Raw genomic sequence first — 21,242 nt, 5'->3', positions numbered from 1 at the left:
CACACACAGTAGAAATAAGACTTGGTTGTCTCACTGCAGAATGACAAATGGAATGAGGGTTAAGAAACCATCAGGGATTAGTAGTTCTAGCAGTCTGTATTTGTAATAACATGGAATTATCTGCATTATATGCTTTTGAAAAAGAAAAATGACATTCATAAATTATGTTTATTCAGTCTTAACTAATTTAAGGAAACCTGGGGCATTTCTACTGCATCACGGCTCAGCCAGGTAAAACAGGAAATCCAACAGTTTTATAGTACAGCTTGCCCATTTACATTCTTCAAAAATCCACACTTTTTATCGTACAAAAGCAGACAATTATACTATCTGTACTGAAGTGCTTTGTCACACTGACGCGCAAACTGCACATGGTTTCCAAAGAATTCACAATGAGAGAATGTGCGCTATGCACCAAAATTTTACTGAGAATATAAATGGCTGTAGCTCAAGTCTCACATTAAATAGTAAGTCAAAAGAAAGATATGACAGAGCTTTAGAGGGGAGTTCTCTTGGAGTTTCTAGAACAGATTAATAAGATTTGTAGATCTTTTTAGTCTTCCATTCTCAGCAGAGTTATCTTTAAAACATTTCCAGTTTGAGGAAAATAATGAATACAACGACGGACACTAAAATTTAAGAATGAGGTATAAAGCTGCTACCTACACAGATGAGCAGGCCTTCTTTCCCTTGAGTTTATACTCTCAAGACTGAACTTTGTCATTACAGAGACATTATGGCTCAATTGAACTTCTTTTGCATGAGAGTAAACAAATAATAGTCCTTTGTCAATTAAAGAAAAATTAGAGTGCTGCGAGCCACTGTTTTAAATACCTCTCTGGAGGACTTTTTTCATATGTGGAATGTGATTTGTCCCCTCACATGTCACCTAATGCCCCCTGAAATGTGGCTTCTGGGGGATAGTGGACAGCATGAGGGGAGCTGGACGTCTCCCCTGCAGGAGGCAAGAATTGGCAACCCATCCCCATTGGTATGGAAATTCTCCAGTAGATTAAAACTAGTTCATGGTTTATTGCACAGTATATTTTGTTCAGTGTAGCCAGTGTGTGTGCATGGGGGGATGCTGTTTCTTGAATTACAAAGGTGAACTAAAAAGCTTGAAAATTTAAAGCTCTTTAAACATTAAATAAATCCTTGCACTAGATTATCATTCGCATATTTAATTAGAATGCTAGATCAGGGACCTTAATCCTGAAATTATTCATGCACCAACCATTCACTACTGCAGACCTATACAGCTTGGAAATAAAGCTCAGCATAATCTACTATGAGCCATATATGGCCATCTTCCAGGGCTCCTGATGTTGTTGCCTGCCTGAGTTTGCAAAAAATTGTTGAGTGCCAAGCAAGCCACACAAATTTGATAGATTATGTTCAAGCTTAGTGGGCAACAGCCTGCACAGGCCTGAGTAACACAGAGCCAGAATGTATGATACATATTAATAGATTTAGTCTCATGCAAGCAAAAGCAGCTACAAAGCAGTATTTCAGCACTGACTTTAAACGTGCACTCCAGTACAGCCCAAGGATCAAAATGGTTCCAGCCAAAGGTATGAACCAGCTACATTCTACAGTATGTCTCTTTACTCATATATACAGACCCATTTATTTATTTTATTATATTTATATCCCGTCCTCCCCTATCGGGCTCAGGGTGATGGTATCAAGAATAATTTAAAAACTTACTGTCTCCCCAAACAGCAGTATGTGTTAACTCACTAACGAGCAAAGTTTTAACCTGCATTAGAACATGGGCTGTGCTCAGCTTCTGATGTGTTCCTAGAAACTACACAAATGATTTTTAATAAGATACCAAAACAGTGATCTTCAGAAGTAGGTTTTATACACTGAACTAGACAGAAGGTGTGAACTGAAGGGAAGAGGCCATTTCTTTAGTAAACAGTAATTATAAAACAGATTTCATTCATTCCGAAGCTTTGAAAGAAATTTTACCAAACCTGATTTTTTATAAGATACAAAAACTATGGGCAGCTTGATTAATTTGACACTGTTCACAAAAGTCACAAGTTCACCATTTTAGCTATGACATGCAGCATTAAGCAAGGTAATTAAATCCTGTGAAGCAAACTTCAGTTTTTTGCTCAGCTGTTACCATTTGACTGTGAAGGGGGGAAACAGAAGAAATGCAAGTAGAAGAGACCATGGAAAGACACAGACAATGAAGCCCTGAGAACATACAAAAAGGGCAAGAAAGACAAGTTTCTACTGTGCTGCTTTCTCAGATTTTCATCCCAAGTCTGTACTCATGCAACGAAAAAGGGCTTATGATGCAGTTGCTGCTCCATTTCTGCTTTGGAATACTGCTGTCCCGCTTCTTTGGAAACTGAGAAAGTTTTGTACATTGAAATGGGCATTTCAGCTGGATAACAAATTGGCATCAGGCTTTTAGTTATCAATGAGTTTTTTGGCTTTCACATTGGCTTGCTCAATACGGTCTTTGTTAGTTTCAGCCTGAAACAGAAAATACAATGTTAAGACTTCTAAGTAAAAAAGAAAAAGGAAATCAAAACCATTCAAGTCACTTCCTTCAAGAGCTGGCCCCAAACAGGTGTTAATTCAGGATACAGAGCAAATGCTCTCTACCAGACATATTAAACAAATTTAAGTATTGGAGAAGACTGTTGGGACCCAGAATAAAATGGCAACCAGTCATGGTTACATATTACACCAACACTTCAAGATCTTAGCTGTGTTTCTGCAAAGCAGAACTGATGATGCTTATTTTGATACGCAAAAACCTAAATGTCTTCAACCTAATATGTTAACGTTTTCTCCTTCTGTGTCTTATGGAGAGCAAGGACTCCACAGTTTTGGTGAAAACTTTCTCCTGTAAGTCCAATAAAGCTCAAAGGTGTTTTCTAGAAGCACAATTCAGTTAAGTGCTGAGAGGCCAGGAATTATATAATTAGTGTGTACATTAGCACCCTTCTAGAAATACATCATACATAACCTCAGAGATATATCTGTTGTAGCAAAACTGCACAGGAGTCCAGCAGCTTCTTGAAGAAGAAGAAGATGATATTGGATTTATATCCCGCCCTCCATTCCGAAGAGTCTCAGAGCGGCTCACAATCTCCTTTACCTTCCTCCCCCACAACAGACACCCTGTGAGGTGGGTGGGGCTGGAGAGGGCTCTCACAGCAGCTGCCCTTTCAAGGACAACCTCTGCCAGAGCTATGGCGGACCCAAGGCCATTCCAGCAGGTGCAAGTGGAGGAGTGGGAAATCAAACCCGGTTCTCCCAGATAAGAGTCCGCACACTTAACCACTACACCAAACTGGCTTTATTAGTCTTGAAGACTAATAAAATTAGTTTCACTATGTGCTTTAGCAAGTCAGAGCTCACTTCTCCCAAACCCCTGATGTGTATAAAGCAGGCCAGCATTATCACCTTCATTTTAGTGGGGACAGGGAAGGGGGAGCTGAAGCAGGAAGACTGATTTTTTTCAAGACCAGCGGGATTCATGGGTAAATGGAGATTAGAATCAAGGAGATTTCCAACCCCAGGCTTGTGCTCTTAACCCACTTTGGTAAAAACAGGTTTCCTACCTGTAACTGATGATCTTCGAGTGGTCATCTGTGCAGTCACACCAATGGGAGAGGCGCCGGCGCCGATCACGATTGGTAACTTCAAAGCCGCGGATTTCCGCGCCCCCGTCCCGGTGCGCATGCGCAGGCACCCCCTCCTCTGCGCATGCCCAACGGGACGGGAGCGGACATCCCGCCAGTTCCTTCTGACCGCTGCAGGAGCCCTGGAGACGGACCCGCAGCAGTGGGGAAGGTGGGCGGGTAGTGTGACTGCACAGATGACCACTCGAAGATCATCAGTTACAGGTAGGAAACCTGTTTATCTTCTTCGTGGTCTCTGTGCATCACACCAATGGGAGAATAGCAAGCTCACCGCATACCTGGAGGAGGGTTGCGTGGTCCGTCAATAGGCGAGCGACTGCAGGACTGCACTGCCCACCGACGAACTCTGTCTCCACTGAAGGTCCAACGCATAGTGCTTGATGAATGTATGCGGGGAGGACCAGGTAGCTGCTTTGCAAATGTCTCGCAAGGGCGCCCCTTTCATGAATGCAGCTGAGGTGGCCATTGCCCTTGTGGAGTGAGCTCTGATAGGCCCTGGCAGAGGCCGCTTCCGTAGCAAGTAGCACAACTTAATCGTCTCTGTCAACCACTTGGAGAGTCTCTGTGAAGAGATCCTCCTCCCTATAGAGGTCGTGGCATATGAGACAAAGAGCCTAGAGTCCTTGCGCACAGGTCTAACCCTGTGCAGATAAAAGGAGAGTGCCCGTTTCACGTCAAGGGCGTGAAGGCGTCTTTCTGAATCCGAGGCCGGGTCCGGGAAAAAGACTGGTAGATAGATTTCTCTGTTCAGATGGAAGGCAGACACTATCTTCGGCAGGAAAGTCACATCTGGTCATAGGCGCACCCCTTCTGGACTGATCTGCAGATAGGGATGGTCACAACGCAAAGTCGTCAGTTCTCCGACCCGACGTGCTGAGGTGATGGCCACCAGGAATGCCGCTTTCCATGAGAGTAGCTGCAGGGAACACGTGGCCATAGGTTCAAAGGGTTTTCTCACGAGAGCCTCCAAGACCCCCAGTAGGTCCCAGAAAGGCGTAGGAGCCCGGACAGAGGGGTACAGCCGCACCAACCCCTTTAGGAAGCTCTTAGTGGTAGGGTGAGTAAACACCGACCGGCCTTCGACCTGTTCATGGTTGGCTGAAATGGCCTCCAGGTACACTCTAATGGAGGAAACAGTAAGTCCTTTGTCTAGCAGGGAGAGCAAAAAGTCAAGGATGCTAGGAAGGCCCGCCTTCCTTGCATCTCTGCCCCTTTCTGAGGCAAACTTAGTAAACTGCGCCCATTTGTAGGAGTAGGACCTCCTCGTTGACTCCTTTCTGCAATTAAGGATGACGTGTTGCACCCTCTCTGACAGCTTGCTCATCCGAGCTTCCACGCCGTCAATTTCAGATGCGGGACGTCGTGGTGGACTATCCTGCCCTGCTGGGAGGAGAGTAGATCCGGCACCCCTGGAAAGTGGTGGAACCTGCCCTCGGACAGCCACAGCACAGGGGCGAACCAGTGTTGCCTGGGCCACCAGGGGGTGATCAGAATTCCCCGCGGGCGCTTTGTGTATAGCTTCTGCACCACCCGCGTGATGAGCGGGATCGGGGGAAACAGATATAGGTGGAGGCGGTCCCAACGAAGCAGAAGGCCGTCCCCCAACGACAAGGAATCTCTCCCTCCCCGGCAACAAACGCTCTCGCACTTTCTGTTGTCGAGGGTGGCGAAGACATCTATCTCCGGAGTCCCCCACTCCTGGAAGACCGGCTGGAGGAAGGTCCAGTTCAGCTCCCATTCGTGCAGGGACCCCCCTCCCCTGCTGAGGAAGTCCGCGCACACGTTCTGCTCGCCCGGGAGATGAGCTGCAATGAGGTAAGTGTTCATCTCCATGCAGATCTGCCATACCTGCAATGCTAGGAAACACAACTTGCGAGACACCGTGCCGCCCTGCCTGTTGATATAGGCCAGTGCTGTGGTGTTGTCTGTCAGTATTGCTACAGTATTGCTACTTCGCCAGTAGAGGCCTGAAGGAAAGGATGGCATGATGAATCGCCAGAAGTTCCAAGAAGTTGATATGATATTGCAGGTGGTCCCTGGGCCATCAGTTGCCCACGCAAAGACCGTTGATGTGTGCACCCCATCCCCATAGGGATGCATCTGTGGTCAGAGTCATAGTTGGTTGTGGCCTGTGGAACGGCGCCCCTTGTAGCAGGTTGTGCTTGTGAGACCACCACGTCAGTGACGCCAGAACCTCCGGAGGAATGGAGAACCTGCGTCGTGGTGGGTCTACCCCGCAACGGAAGCGTTTCAGGAACCACAACTGGAGACTTCTCATGTGAAGCCTGGCGAACGTTAGAACCGCAGTCGTGGCTGCCATTAGTCCCAGTAGTCGCAGAATCTGGAGAGCAGTTACAGTCTGGCTGGACTGGAAGGTGCATATTAAGTCCATAATGTCCTGTGCCCTCTTTTCTGGCAGGAATGCTTTGCGCTGTCGTGTGTCCAGAATCGCTCCAATGAATTGGATCCTCTGGGATGGATGGAGGGAAGACTTTTTCATATTCACCCGCACCCCCAACTGCTGGAGGAGGTTCAGGGTGGTGGAAATGTGCTGTAGAAGGCTGCGTTCGGACCCGGCCACCAGCAGCCAATCGTCGATGTACGGGTATATTGCTATGCCCTGCAACCTGAGGTGGGCTGCCACCACTATCATAGTCTTTGTGAACACCCTTGGAGCTGTTGACAAGCCGAAGGGGAGCGCACGGTACTGAAAATGTGAAGTCCCGATGGCGAACCTTAGAAATTTTCTGTGAGCTGGGTGGATGCTTATGTGGAAATAAGCATCCTGGAGGTCTAATGTGGCCATCCAATCTCCAGGGTTCAGCAGAGGGAGTATGTTGGATAGGGACGTCATACGGAACTTTTGGTGTGGTATAAAGTCGTTGAGTCCCCGAAGGTCCATTATGGGTCGCAGGCCCCCATCCCGCTTGGGGACAGTAAAATAGCGGGAGTAGAACCCCTGCCGTACTTGGTCTGGCGGAACCGGTTCTATGACCTTCTTCTCGAGCAGAGTCCTTACCTCTTGAAGGGTGGAAGATGGAGTGGTGTAGACGAATGTTGGAATCTGTGGTTCCTGTTGAAATTCGATTAGGTAGCCCAGCCGGACTATCGAAAGCACCCAGTGGTCTGTTGTTATGGAAGACCATGCTCGGAAGAAGGGCCACAGGCGGGTATGGTCTGAAGAAAAGGTGGGGGTGCAATAAAGGGAGGGGGGGCAGTCAAAGGCCCTGTTTGGCCGGTCTACTCCCCTTCTGCCTGGAGGACTGGGAGGAGGTAGGGGAATATTTGGCCTTTGTGCCGTACTGGGACTTGGTGAAGGAGGCTGTAGTCTTGGGCCTCCATTGTTGGTCCCCTGATTGCTTCTGGAAGGGTTTCTTGCTCCATATTTTCGACCATGGACGCTTGGATTGCTGCCTGGACGATGCCGGGACCCCTAGGTTCCTGGATGTACGGATGCTCTTGTCCATGTCTTGGAGCACCGCATCGGTGGTGGCACTGAATAGCCCTTTCCCGTCGAAAGGTAAGTCTTCGACGTACACCTGGGTGTCCGTCTGAAGAGCTGTGGATCTCAGCCACGAGTGTCTCCAAAGAGTCACAGCCGACGTAAGGGTCTTGGCACCTATGTCCCCCGCATGCTTCGCAGAGTTTAGCTGTTGCTTGGCTAGTGCCATACCCTCACTCTGGATTTTCCTTAGGGCGTTCTTAGATTGTTCTGGAAGCCCCGGAAGCAGAGAGGATACACGGTCCCACAGGGCGTATTGATAGCGCCCCATGCAGGCAGCATAATTGGCTACTTTTAGGCCCAGCGCTCCTGCTGTGTAAAATCTTCGCCCCAGACCATCTAGCTTCTTGCCCTCCTTGTCTGGAGGAGTAGCGTGGGTCTTTCTGGCCTTGGAGGAAGAGGCCACTACTACTGAATTTGGCCTAGGGTGGTTAAAGAGAAAATCCGCTGAGGACTCTTGAATGCGGTACATGTGATCAAGCCTGCGTGATGTAATGGGGGTGGAGGCAGGCTTGTCCCATGAAGCTTTCACAGTGTGTAACATCACCGTGGTCAATGGAAGCGCTACAGCCGTAGATGTATCCATCTGAACGATGTCGAATACACTATCGGTAACGACAGGCACAGGTTGAATGGTCGACAATGATATGGACTGAGCCATCCTCTTTATCAGTTCTCCGTAGGATTTCAGGTCCTCCGAAGGGGAAATAGGCTGGTCTTCTCCGACCTTGTTGGGAGGAGATGGCTCCTCTGAGGACAGCTGCTCCTCTTGCATCGAACCTTCCGAAGATCTCGGTGAGTCCGGGGACTCCGACTGGTCCGATTGAGTGGATCGGCTTCGAATCGGTACCGGGGCTGCAATCTCTTCATGGGGAGAAGACTTCTTCCTTTCCACTGGTTCCTCGACCGGAGGCTTCGACACCGACGGCTTGTGTTTCGGGGTACGATATGATGTCCTCGAACGGTATGATGCTTCTGAACGTCGGTCCCATTCGGACTGACGAGGAGGGAACCAGGGGAAGACGGATGGCATCGGGCAGGACCCATAAAGATACTGCCATTGCCTTTGGTCCCATGACAGCGGTGGTGGTGTTCTCTGTCGTGGGGAAGTTTCTCGGTGTCTCCTAGGAGATCGGTCCTCCGGGGATCTTTCCCTCGATGGCCGACGATCCCGTCGGTACTGAGGGCTCCAGGATCGGTCCCCTTGGGAGGTCTTAGGTTGGTCCAGCTGTGGCACCCGTCTCAGCGTCAGAGGGGAGACTCTATGTGCGCTGCGGGATCGCTCCCGACGAGCCCTCTCCGATCGATCCCGGGAGCTGTCCTTCTCCTGAGTGAGGTTGGAAGGGCTGTCGTCCTTCACCAAGCGCTGTGCCGATTCCAGATCGCGGTCGGAGTCGGACGAGATCGCTATCTGCGTCAGCATCGATTCGAGTGGCAAGTTCGGTCGATGGCGGATCAGAGAGGCCAGCAGTTTCAAGGGTGGCAGGACTGGAGCTGTTAGGTCGGGCGGCGATGTCGGTGGCGAAGCCGCAGGGACCTTCTTGTGTTTCTGCTTGTCGGACTTTTTCTTCGACCCCGCAGAAGCTCCCTTATCCTCCTTGGACCTCTTCGCTGGCGTAGAGGTCTCTGACAATGACGCCGAGCCCGCTCTTTTCAGGGGGCGATCGGCATCGAGGGAGGTTTTGTCGGTATCGACCACCGACGTAGAGGATTTTGGCGCGCTTTCTGATGACGCCATGTTCCTCGGGGACAGCGCCTGTTCGACCAAGGCTGCAGCGAGAAGAGCCGCTCGGTTTTTGCGGGTTTGTCTGGAAAACCTCACGCAGTGGGCGCAGGAGTCCGGTTTGTGTGTTTCCCCCAAAGGGTGTGGCCGTCCGGAGGGGCAATTTTGCTGCCACACCGTCTGCACCGCTTGAAGAAGCCCCAGCGCTTTTCCATACGCGAAAAGCGTGGGGGGGAGGGGGGGAGGAAGGAAGGAAAGGGAAGGGAAAAGGGTACTAGAATTAGGGAAAAAATAACAAAAGTCGCACTCTACCCCACTCACGAAAGACGAAAGAAGGCGATGACGCTAGAAGAATCCGCACTGGAAGAACCAGCAAGGCTGAAGTAAGTAATCCACCGACTGTAGGAAAGATCGACTGATCTCAACGGCGGTCAGAAGAGAACTGGCGGGATGTCCGCTCCCGTCCCGTTGGGCATGCGCAGAGGAGGGGGTGCCTGCGCATGCGCACCGGGACGGGGGCGCGGAAATCCGTGGCTTTGAAGTTACCGATCGTGATCGGCGCCGGCGCCTCTCCCATTGGTGTGATGCACAGAGACCACGAAGAAGATCATAGCACTATGTTGTGTGCTTATATCCCATCACCTCCAAAACCCAAGGTACTTTTTATAAATGAATGGATCCATTTCTAAGACCCATGCCCAAAAAGGGTGAAACTGATGCTAAATTTCTGGTTATGAAATGGCCTTGTCTAGTGGACTTGTTAAACAGTCCACTTGAGGACTATGTCCACCAAGGTAGGTAGTAAAGGCAAAGTTCTTACCTTCTCATTTATCCGGTCTATCTGTTTGTTTTGTGAATCAATTTCATTGCCCATATCCAAAGCCATATGTTTCAGATTCCCCAAGATGTTTCCCACTTGAGTTAGGTTTTCTTCCATCTCATCCTCTCTGGCATCATTTGTTACCCTGTTGAAAATACCATAGGATCACAGAATCATGGAGTTGGAAGGGACCTCCAGGGTCATCTAGCCCAACCCCCTGCACAATCCAGGAAATTCACAAATACCTCCCCCCTACACATATACTCAGTGACCCCTGCTCCAAACCCAGAAGATGGCAAAAAACCCAAACAAACAGACCCAAAGCCCTCCAGGATCTCTGCCCAAACTGTCCTGGAGAAAAATTGCTGCCTGACCCAAAGGGGTGAACAGCATATCTCTGGGCATGTAAGAAAGGGTCATGAGAACTAAGCACTGGTACAACCCTTCCTGCCCTCCTCTTCTTCATGATCTCGCTAGGTTCACAGAATCAGCATTGCTGACAAATGGCCATCTAGCCTCTGTTTAAAAATCTCCAGAGAAGGAGAGCCTACCGCCTCCTGTGGAAGCCTTTTCCACTGAGAAACTGTTCTAGCTCTTAAGAAGTTCTTCCTATAATTGAGTCAAAAACTATTCTGATTTAATTTCAACCCATTAGTTCTGGTCCAAACTTCTGGAGCAACAGAAACCAATTCTGCACCATCCTCTATATGGCAGCTTTTGAAGATGATGATCATATCACCTCTCAGTCCTCAGTCTCATCTCCAAGCTAAACATACCCAGCTCCTTCAGCCTTTCCTTATAGGACTTGGTTTCCAGACCCCTCACCATCTTTGTTGCCCTCCTCTGGACAGGTTCCAGCTTCTTTATATCCTTCTTAAATTGTGCCCAAAACTGAACATAATACTCTAGGTAAGGTCTAACCAGAGCAGAGTAAAATGATACCATCACTTCATGTGATCTGGACATTAGACTTCTGTTGAGATAGCCCAAAATTGCACTTGCCTTTTTAGCTACCACGTCACACTGTTGACTCATGTTCAGTGTATGGTCCACTAAGACCCCTAGATCCTTTTCACACAGACTACGGCCAAGACAAGTCTCCCCCATCCTGTAATTATGCACTGGATTATTTCCACCTAAACGCAGAACTCTACATTTATCCCCATTAAAATACATTTTATTTGTTTTAGCCCAGTTTTCCAGCCTGTCAAGATCATCCTGCATCCTGTCTTCTACTGCATTTGCAACCCAATTTAGTACCATCTGCAGATTTAATAAGCATTGCCACCATTCCTTCATCCAAATCATTTATAAAGATGTTGAACAAAACAGGCTCCAGGACAGATCCTTGATGCACTCCATTTGTCACTCCTCTCCAAGAGGATGAGGAACCAAGCACTCTTTGGGTGAGATCTGTCAACCAGTTACAGATTCACCTAACAGTAACAGAATCTAAACCACATCTAACCATTTTGTCAACAAGAATATTATGTGGAACCTTATCAAAAGCCTTACTAAAATCAAGAGAAACTGTCTACAGCATTCTCTTGATCCAGCAAGGTAGTAACTTTCTCCAAAAAAGGAAATCAGGTTAGTCTGACATGACTTGTTCGTGTTCTCAAGAGTTCTTGAGAAACTCTTAATAATCACAGCTGTCCTTTCTAAATGCTCAAAGCCTGACTAACTGATTATTTGTTCTAAAACTTTTCCAAGTATAGACATCAAGCTGACAAGTCGTTAGTTACCCAGATTGTCCTTTCCCCCCTTCTTGAGGATGGGGACAACATTCACCCACCTCCAATTTTCTGGCACCTCACCTGTTCTCCAAGAACTTTCAAAAATAATGGACTGAGGCTCAGAAATTACATCCGCAAGTTCTTTTAGTACCTTTGGATGCAGTTCATCTGGCCCCAAGGACTTAATTTCATACAAAGAAACTAGGTGTACCACGACTTATGCCAATCCTAGGCAACAAGTCCCTTCCCTCATCAAGTGTTCTGTTTTTGCCACACTGAGCACCTTTTCCCTCACAAAAGAAGACTGAGGAAATTACAAATTGAACAATTCTGCCCTCTCATCACTTGTTAAAATTTCACTCTCCTGTTCTTACAATGGGCCTACCATGTCCTTGCTCTATTTCTTACTTTGAACATAAGAATCCCTTTTTTGTTGTTTTCAGTCTCTTGTTAGTCGAAGCTCATACTGAGCTTTAGCTTTCCTTTTTCTCTACAAGTACTGGTTATTTGTTTATATTCCTCCTTGGTTATAAGGCCCTTCTTCCATTTCCTAAATGGATCTTTTTTTATTTCTCAAGTCCTTAAAAAATTATTTATGGAGCTTCTTTAGGTCCCTCTAAATTTTCCTTCTCATAGGCTCATTTGTGATTATGCCTTCAATATTTTGCTTTTAAGAAACTCCCACCCCTCTTGAACCTCCTCCTTAAGTATTTCTGGCCATGAGATTCTAGCCAGCATAACTTTAAGTTTGGCAAAATTTGCTTTCCTGCCTGTCCAGCCTACATGTCTGACTATGTACAGCCTTTCCCATCCCCAAGACTGTAAACCAGTTCTCCCTGTTCGTGAGAATCAAGTCTAAGATAGCAGATCCCCTTGTTTCCTTCTCCATTTTCTGGAAAAAGATTGTTGTCAGCAAGATGAGTCAGGAATTTATTTGATCTTTTGTTTTTAGCAGAGCTTCCAACAGATATCTGGGTAATTGAAATTTCCCATGACCACCGTGTTCCATCTCTTTGAGAACTTTGTATTCTGTTCTAGGAGTGTCTCATCCAAGTCCTCTGCCTGGCTTGGTGGTCTGTAGCAGACCCTCACCATAATATTACTATTATTTTTTACTCCTGTTATTTTTACCCAGAGACTCTCAATTGTACTTTCACATTCAGGTTCTTGTATTTCCTCACAAGTATATACCTCCTTCACATATAATGCAACTCCTCTGCACTTATTTGTCCATCCTTTTAAAATAAATTGTATCCCTCAGTCTTAATATTTCAGTTGTGAGTGTCATCCCACCAAGTTTCAGAAATGCCTACTAGGTCATAGTCCCCTTCCTGTATTAGGACTTCAAGTTTCTTCTGCTTGCTTCCCATACTCTGTGCATTAGTGTAGAGACATCAGAATCCATGTTTTATGCTTCCTGAGGTTTTCATTTCTGTACTTACTTGCATGTTAATATTACCTAGTATATGGGCAACTTCCTGCAAAAATTTAGCCTTCTTATCTTCAGTTATTGGCATTGTACTAGCCTTTGAATTTTTGTCTCACTCTCCCCTGTGATTTAGGTTAAAGCCCTCCTTATTAGGTTTATCAGAGGAAATCTATGTGGAGAAATCAGTGCTCTTTTCTTCTATATGAAACATAGAAGTGGGAACCTGTGATACTCAGGTGGGGGGATCCCTTCTCTCTCCTAGCTACAGCTTCCCCTCACAGCATCCACTACCAGTAAGTTTGTCACAACTATGGCTCCCTCCCACGTCATTTTTCCCCCAGCAAACTCAAGAGTGGTTTCATTTCCATCACCAGGCCCAGCACATCTCCTGCTCCCCACATCCCTATCAGTGCCGTTGGGCCTGCTGCATTTCCCCACCCTCTCATTGCTTCGTTGGTTGCAAACCTGGCACAGCTCCCATTCCTTGAAGCAACTCTGCTCCCACCGAGCCCAGTGTGGCTTTTGGCCTTTGCTGCCTGGCCTGCTGCATCTCTCAGCCTGCTCCCTTGCCTCCATTCCTGGAAAGACCAGTGTGGCTTCTGGCCTTCGTTGCCTGGCCCACTATGACAGATATCAACAGTAAGGCTAGAACCACTGCAGGAGTAAGTAGGTTCATTATCTGCCCATACACAGACAACACTTTTTTTTTACCCTCCTCCATTGTATTTCTTAAAAGTTTTCAGGCTTTTCTGCAAACCTCAGGAGTCCCCAGGTTTGCAAAACTACCTCTTTTAGGCAAGTGTGGCCTGATAAGCAGATTTCAATATGTGCAGATGGGGGTCACAGTTGAGAAATATATATTATAGATACCAGAATAGAAGAGTCATCATTCACAGAAACTGCGTTATCTCTGATGTGAAAACCTAAACCAGAGAGTGATTTTAAGAGTATTTCCTTGCACAATGGAAACTTATGTTTCACAGATGATTTTGCATAGGTTATAAATAATCTGAGTTTCTCTTTAAGCTTTTCAAATGTAGTCATCACTTTTCAGAAGTCGGCAGGAAATAAAAGTATCTTACCGTGTAATGTACCCTCCAGATGGCCCTCCTGACGTCTGCTGCTGATAATTTACTACACGTGCTGGTTGCTTAGATACTACATGATCTGAATTTTCGACACCATCACCCCATGTTGTTTTATAAGACTTATTAGATTCAAAGTTCCTCGTTCTGCAAGGGGGGGGGGGGGGAAACACACATTAGACCAAATATATATGACAGTAGATCTTTAACTGACTCAGGTTTCAGAAAGAATCTGAGAACTGCAGCCAATCCTGACTTCTGCCTTGACTAGTAAAACTCTTAACACATGTTTTCAAATACCTGCAGTATTCAATCCATTGAAAAATGTCTAAAACAGTCCTAAGCAGCACGGTTTTGTATTATTTATTTTTTAATTCATTTATACTCGGCTATTTTTGCAGCAGGAATTCCTTTGCTACACATCCCTGATGTAACCAATTCTTCTGGAGCCTACAGGGCTCTCATTACAGGGCCTACTGTAAGCTCTTGGAGGACTGGCTACATCAGGGGTATGTGGCCGAATATGCAAGAGTTTGTGCTATAAAAAAAGGCCCTATTTATGCCCCACATTTCTTCCCAATGGGGACCTGAAGCAGCTTACTCTTCATTGTCTTCTCCATTTTATCATTACAACAACCTGGTGAAAAAGGTTAACCTGAGTGTGTGCAACTGCCCCAAGATCACCTAGTAAGTATCCATGGCAAAGAGGGGATTCAAACAGGGATATCCCACATGCTGGTCTGGCACTCTAACTGCTACACCACAGTAGGGACATGATTTCATTTTTATGATGTACAAATGCTATATTTACATTTTACTGTTTAGTATCTGAGCTCGGTTTTTTACAACAATATTTATTATTACTTCCAATAGCTGCTATATTAAAGTTTAGGTAAACTGCAACCTGAACCACACTGTATGATACAAAAAATAATAAAATATATTTATTTTGAAAGTACCCTACTGAATAAAAGTAGCCATTAGTGGTGACATTCATGAATTCAAAATGAAGTCTCAGTAGGATTTTCAATTCTAACATCACATAGTCAACATTCGTTGTGTACATATATAATGAAATAGCCACTGGTGATGTGATATACAACTGCATGGAAATAAACACCACATGATATACATATTAATACCTGGTTTTCAAATACAAATGAATTTATGATTCAAAATACGAGCAAAGTTTGACAAGTCTTCACTGTAGTTTTAGTGTCACTTTTCAAAAATATTTCTCCAGTATCTAAACCACTATTTCCAATAGATTTAGAACTCCAAACATGAACTACTAGTATTATCCTAGTAATTGCAGTGTTTGTTCAGATTAATCATGTCAGAATAAATAGTTTAACACGACATCAGAGACGTACAATTACAAACCATGACACTACTGCTCGCATGTTAAGGAAGCATGCTCATGCAAACATGCACCTAGTTAGGACATCACCTTCAGATGGCTGATTAACAGCATAGGCTGCTTCATAAGACTGACTTTTTCCTAAAGTCCACTCTGCCCAGTTAATCGAATCCAACCTCTGGTGTTAAATCTTCATTTTAGTAAGCAAGGAAAAGTGGGATGGTTAGGGGGGGAAAGAGAGAGAGAACGAACAATAGAGTGAGCAGCAAGACCAGCAAACAGATAAAACAGCTGTTAGCAAACACAGGTTTTTTCAAAACTACAGCTGGGATTATCCCTATAATTTCAAAGAATGTAGGCGCAAATAATCCCAGACGTAAGGAGAAAAAAGAAAGATTTCACAAATACCGTATTCCCCACTTGTGTTACAGGTATCCCATATCTTACTATTAAGAAAAAACTATACCATGATGTGACTCTGGACACTGAAAGGGCCATTTCAATAGTCTTTCTTCCCTCCAAATCTGTACCTTCACTTGCCCTCATTAGTATTTGCTTGATTTCAAAACATATTTCTCAAGCATATGAATTTGAAAGGACATATTTAGAGGCATCAGGAAAGCCCTAACACAAGTTAAATATTCTTCAAAAGAACAAGAAAGGGTATGACAGCAAAAGAAGGAAGAAGAACAGAAACTTATTGGAATATCACACTTTACTAAAACTCTCAAAGCACATGCAAGTCAGATTTCTTGCTCCTGTTCATCCAACAGAAAAAAGATCTGCACACAGGAATTAAAGTGACATTTTAAAAATATGTTCTGATCAATGTATTCTCAAAAACAAACAGTAGTAATTTAAAAGGCAATCTACAGAGCATTGTTATTTTATTTAAACCCTCCCCCCCACCAGGTTCAAGAAAGTGGTACTACTTGAGTTTTAGAACCTCCCCAACACTAAAGAGCAGGGAGAACTTGAAAGCACCCAGTGAAAACCTTCCAGTCTTTGAATTTCAGAATGTTTCTCAATGGACTAGTTTTCTGTGAGACTCTATCTTGGAATTCATTTGCCTTCAACTGACCTATTCCAAGGACAGACACAAAGGCCACAACACTTGTTGAGCTCTGTCAAGTTCTTCTCAGCTTCTCTCATGTCTTTATTTATCTGGTCCATGCCTTCTTCTATACGGGTTAGCTGCTCTATGGAAAGCATTAAATAAAAGAAGTTTCAGAAAATTTAAATGCTATAAAATGCTATCAAGATACCATTTAGGGACTCAAAACACCTATGGAATAACCTATGGAATAGATTGCAGCTTACTGATAATCATGATAAAGACAACAATTTGTATTCCATATTCCTTTTCCACTTGTAGAAGGTATTTTTGGGGAGGGAAATCTTTGGTGATTTTCCTCCCACCGCAGACTCCCACTTCATTCCCAATACTGATTCCCGGAGTCCAGTGATGCCTAGGGTCATGATTTCAGGTGCACAGCAGGAAGTGGGAAAGTGTCTTTAATCTAGCTCAGTTCTATTATCTAGCTCAGCTCTACCAATATCAACTTCTCTGGAACAAGGAAACAAATCATATATTTGGTCACTTGAGGAAAACATGTATGTTCCACTCTGGATATAAGATTAGGTTTAAGATCAAAACAACTGGGAAATTAGTTTTATGAGCCTGAAGAGGATTTAGATTTGTTTTTCCCCGGAAACAGCTGCCCCACTCCTCCATGTGTTTTAAAAAGCAGCTTCTGACATGGCAAGTGTGCCAATTCAAAGTCAGTTATTTATTTATATATAATACATTTCTGAGGGTTTTTCTTCTGAAAACCTCAAGGTAGGTTACAAGATCAAACACAACATATAAACAAAGATAAAAAAAACTGTTACAGAAATATACAATATTTTAAGTTGACAACTTATCAAAATCAGTGTTCTGTTGCATTAGATGAGTTACAGCCCAGTTTCAACCTACAGTAAAAGGTACAACAACTTTCACCAGTACCCCATAATTTTGACAGGCTAAATCCTGTTTACATATTTACATTTGACTTTTTATACATTTGTATTATGCTAATTTCATTTTATTTTAGTAATCCATTGTACTATATTGCAATATATCAAAACCTTCAAGCCAGACAACCAAAGAAAGTATCATCTATCTTCAGGGTTCCTCATTAATATCCATTGCCCTGTGAATTAGATCACTGTCAACTATGTCAGTGCTGAATATAATACTATAACGCTCTTAAACTCCAACCACTATCTGTTAAGGACAGCAGAATTACATATGTATGCAAGCCTACAATTGCTCTGATAATATGAATTATGAAGGTGGAGAGCATCTGAAGAAAAGTTCAAAATAATTAAAATGAAAAATATTATTTATTCATATTTTATCAAAGATTTCAGGTTTTCACGGCTGGTAACATCATTAGGGTTTGTAGAATCTTTCGGGATCAAGTGCCGTGTTCTACTGGAGAAAGTTTTCCTTCCAGACGTTTCGTTCTCAGCTGCGGAGAACATCCTCAGTGGCGTTGCAGCCGGAGCAGGCGCTCAGACCTTCTTGGCTGCTGTGCATGAGTCAATGCACAACAGCCAAGAAGGTCTGAGCGCCTGCTCCGGCTGCAACGCCACTAAGGATGTTCTCCGCAGCTGAGAACGAAACGTCTGAAAGGAAAACTTTCTCCAGCAGAACACGGCACTTGATCCCGAAAGATTCTACAAACCCTAATATTCATATTTTCACATGTATTTGCCCAAGCCCCTCATAGTCAATACTTAAACTTTGAGAGAGGATAGAGATTTTCCAGGCATTTCCCTTAAATTTCTGTAATCTATTCTGAAAGCATATAATACAGTGACCTGCAGATATGAAAGGATAGCCTAGCCAAATTCTGAACCATTCTGAACCAGCTGTACTTTTTGGGTTATATTCAAGGGCAGCCCCGTGTAGTTCAGTAGTTCAGCCACAAGGTTATAAATGCATGGATTAGTATGGTCAGACAGGCTGAGGGAGAAGGTTATATGCATAATATCATTAACGCAACCATATGTTCATAAAGTCATAAAGTGGCCTTTACAATCTGAAATCTAAAGCCAGCCATGGTGTTTATGGAATCTTGTAGTACTATCATCTCATCTCCACAGAACTAAAGGCTAGAAATGTAATTTAAAAGACAAAGAGCAACCTGCAGCTGAACTAAAATGCCTTGTAGATCAAATATAGTCACGTTGCTCCAATTACAGTTTAAATAAAGCCTTTCCCCAAAATATGAGTTTGAAAAGGAGAAGGGCTGTAGGCAGAGCATCTCTTGGCATGCCAAAGGTCCCAAGTTCAATCCCCAGCATTTCTAGTTAAAAGGATCAGGCACTAGGTGATGTGAAGTACTACTACCTAAGACCCTACAGCAGGGGCGTCAAAAGTGCAGCTCACAGCTCTTATCCATTCTCCACGGGGCTTTTATCTGGCCTGTGAGGAACTGTCAATTGTCTGCTTCCTTTTCCCTCTCTTCTACCTTCCTTCATCACCATTTCTGTATTTCTCTCATGAGATTTGAGGGAACTGGGCAAAGCAGCTTCTCACTCTTTCCCTCTTCCCCAAGAGAGAAAGAGCCTCAACCAATGGAGATTAGCTCTGTAGCTCTACTGTGTGATTGAGAGAGCCTGGCACAGCTAGAGCTCTCTTAATCAAAGCTAGAGTTGTGTCAGGCTCTCTCAACAGCACAGCAGAGCTACAGAGCCAAGTTCCTCCACGGGCTGAGGCTCCTCCTTCCTCCTCCTCCTCCCTTGGGGAAGAGGGAAAGAGTGGGAGGCTGCTCTGCCCAGTTCCCTCAAATCACATGGGATATACAAAAAGCACCTTTAAGACCAACAGTTTTATTCAAGGTGAGAGCTTTTTGCCTTGCTACAGTATGTGTGTGCATGTGTTGTTGTGCTTGTTTTGGGTGCAACTGGGTTCCCTCCCCTATTTCACTGTATTCATGCTCTCATGATCCAGTCTTTCTCAGTACAAAAGCAATGTGAACTATGTAGATGAGAAGTAACAACAAACTATTTAGATGAGGAATAACAACAAGGTGGATTAGTCTGAGAGTGTGTGTCCAACACATTTCCTCTGTAGACTGGGGATTTTGAATCTATGCTTCCCATATAACAGGCTGATACTGACCACTATACATTGCTTTCACTGCCTCATAGGAGATGAAGTTATTTTTCTGGGGAAGACTATAGTATTGTAGGTAAACACATAGTCCTCAGTCTGTGTCATGGTGCCTTCACATGTGCTTGACCAGCACAAAAAACAACTTATGTACAAAGTTCACAATGCCCAGTCATTTCATGTTTTCCTTCGGATCCTGGGGCACAGAGCACTGATCATGAGATTTCTGCATTGAATGTCAGTAAATCAAAAGTAGGTTTGCAACTTACAGATACATGCCTGAACAGCATACTCAAGATTGCTACAGCACAGACATTGTCTGCATATTTTGATGCAATCATTCAGAGCAAGAGGAGTCAGTTATCAGAGACCATTAAACAAAATATTGCAAGTGTGCTAATGTTTTAAGCATGTTTTGTTTTAAGCAAAAAAAATCTTTAATTGAGTTTGCCTGTGCCCTCTGCTACCTGGTATTACATTTTATGACATAGATGGCCGGCCTGAAAAGGTCTCATTTATGCCAGATCCGGTCCTCATAACAAATGAGTTCAACACCCCTGCCGTAGAGAGCCACTGCCAAGGTTCAATGGTCTGATTCAGTACAAGGTATGTTTCATGTGCTGCAACAGAAATTTTAGGAAAACCAAAGGCATGGACATGAATACTGTCTATGCCTGCTTCTTGACCACATTACTCATATGATCATACTTATTACTGAAGTAAAAATATTCAACCAATGGATGAATGCAAAAGATAATCCTTGTCATCACAATGCACCATTGGCCAACTGCAACTCACCCCCTTGTTCATCTAGCATGGTGATGGTTTTGATTCCTGTATCCTGGGACTATTTAGGGAGGGGAAAAAAAACATGTTGGCAAGAAACACAAAATCTCAATGTACAGTGCAAAATATAATTAACAATTTGAATTACAACTTGTACGAACATTATAGCTAGGGACTGGCACAAACTGCATTACGGCGAGGGATGCAGACGAACTACACATCTATATGACTGGGAGGTTCGTTTGCGAACTGAACCTGTTTGTATGGGTTCATGACCCTTGCTTTCTGCTCCCCATTATTTTTTGTGGGAAGTAGAAAGCAGGGGTTTAAATGGCTCAGAGCTGAACCCAAGCAAGCCCCATTAAACAGCTGAGCTATGTCGAGCAGTCTGCTCCATGCAGCTGAGGTGTTTAGAGCCCAAAATAGCTAAGACGTGGAAGCAGGTTGCCCCTGCAGCTCAGCTGTTTCTAATCTAAAGAGCTGAGCAGCTAGAAGCAGCCTGCTCCTGCCACTCAGCTTTTTTGGCAGCTTTTGCAGGGAGTAGAAAACAGGGGCTTAAGCCCCTGCTTTTTGCTTCCCCCAAACTGCTTAAAGGTTCATGAAGGTTCATTGCCAGGCTTCAGTTTGCAAACCACAAACAGGCCAAAATTTGCCATGAACAAAGGTTTGTGAACTGGCTTGTGCCCATCGCTAATTATGGAACTTCAGATACAATGCATTTATCATGGACGTAAGATTCTGTGAACCAGCTCTTGATTATATTGGTTAGCAGGGGTGAAAAAACTGAACACCACAAAGACGTTTATCTGTATTTTGGCTTGTACAAGGAATAACCTGGGAATCTGCTAATGGTCTATAAAAAAGCCCAAGTTCATGTACAAGGCCTGAGGACCACAGCCATTTAAAATGGAAAAAGTTGATTAGGAAACTTCAGGAATGGATTACTCCCAAGGAATTTGAGTTGA

The 21,242-nt window shown here is 44.5% G+C and overlaps 1 protein-coding gene across 3 annotated transcripts in view; it reads right to left on the bottom strand.

Annotated features, from left to right (window-relative positions):
* Positions 1 to 154: 154 nt before the first annotated feature.
* Positions 155 to 21,242, bottom strand: part of SNAP23 (synaptosome associated protein 23) — a 37,159-nt gene continuing 16,071 nt past the window's right edge. For all 3 annotated transcript variants that reach the window (XM_060261986.1, XM_060261987.1, XM_060261988.1), the window contains 5 exons: positions 20,290 to 20,338; positions 16,408 to 16,525; positions 13,964 to 14,113; positions 9,717 to 9,861; positions 155 to 2,493 (listed from right to left, as the gene is read on the bottom strand). In XM_060261986.1, the coding sequence (XP_060117969.1) occupies positions 2,428 to 2,493; positions 9,717 to 9,861; positions 13,964 to 14,113; positions 16,408 to 16,525; positions 20,290 to 20,338 (528 nt within the window). In that variant the 3' untranslated portion in view covers positions 155 to 2,427. The remainder of the gene's footprint in view (positions 2,494 to 9,716; positions 9,862 to 13,963; positions 14,114 to 16,407; positions 16,526 to 20,289; positions 20,339 to 21,242) is intronic.

Source organism: Heteronotia binoei, chromosome 21, assembly GCF_032191835.1.
Source record: "Heteronotia binoei isolate CCM8104 ecotype False Entrance Well chromosome 21, APGP_CSIRO_Hbin_v1, whole genome shotgun sequence".
Classification (NCBI taxonomy): Eukaryota; Metazoa; Chordata; class Lepidosauria; order Squamata; family Gekkonidae; genus Heteronotia; species Heteronotia binoei.
Note: the sequence above shows the minus strand (reverse complement) of the source record. Positions and strands in the feature narration are given on the sequence as shown.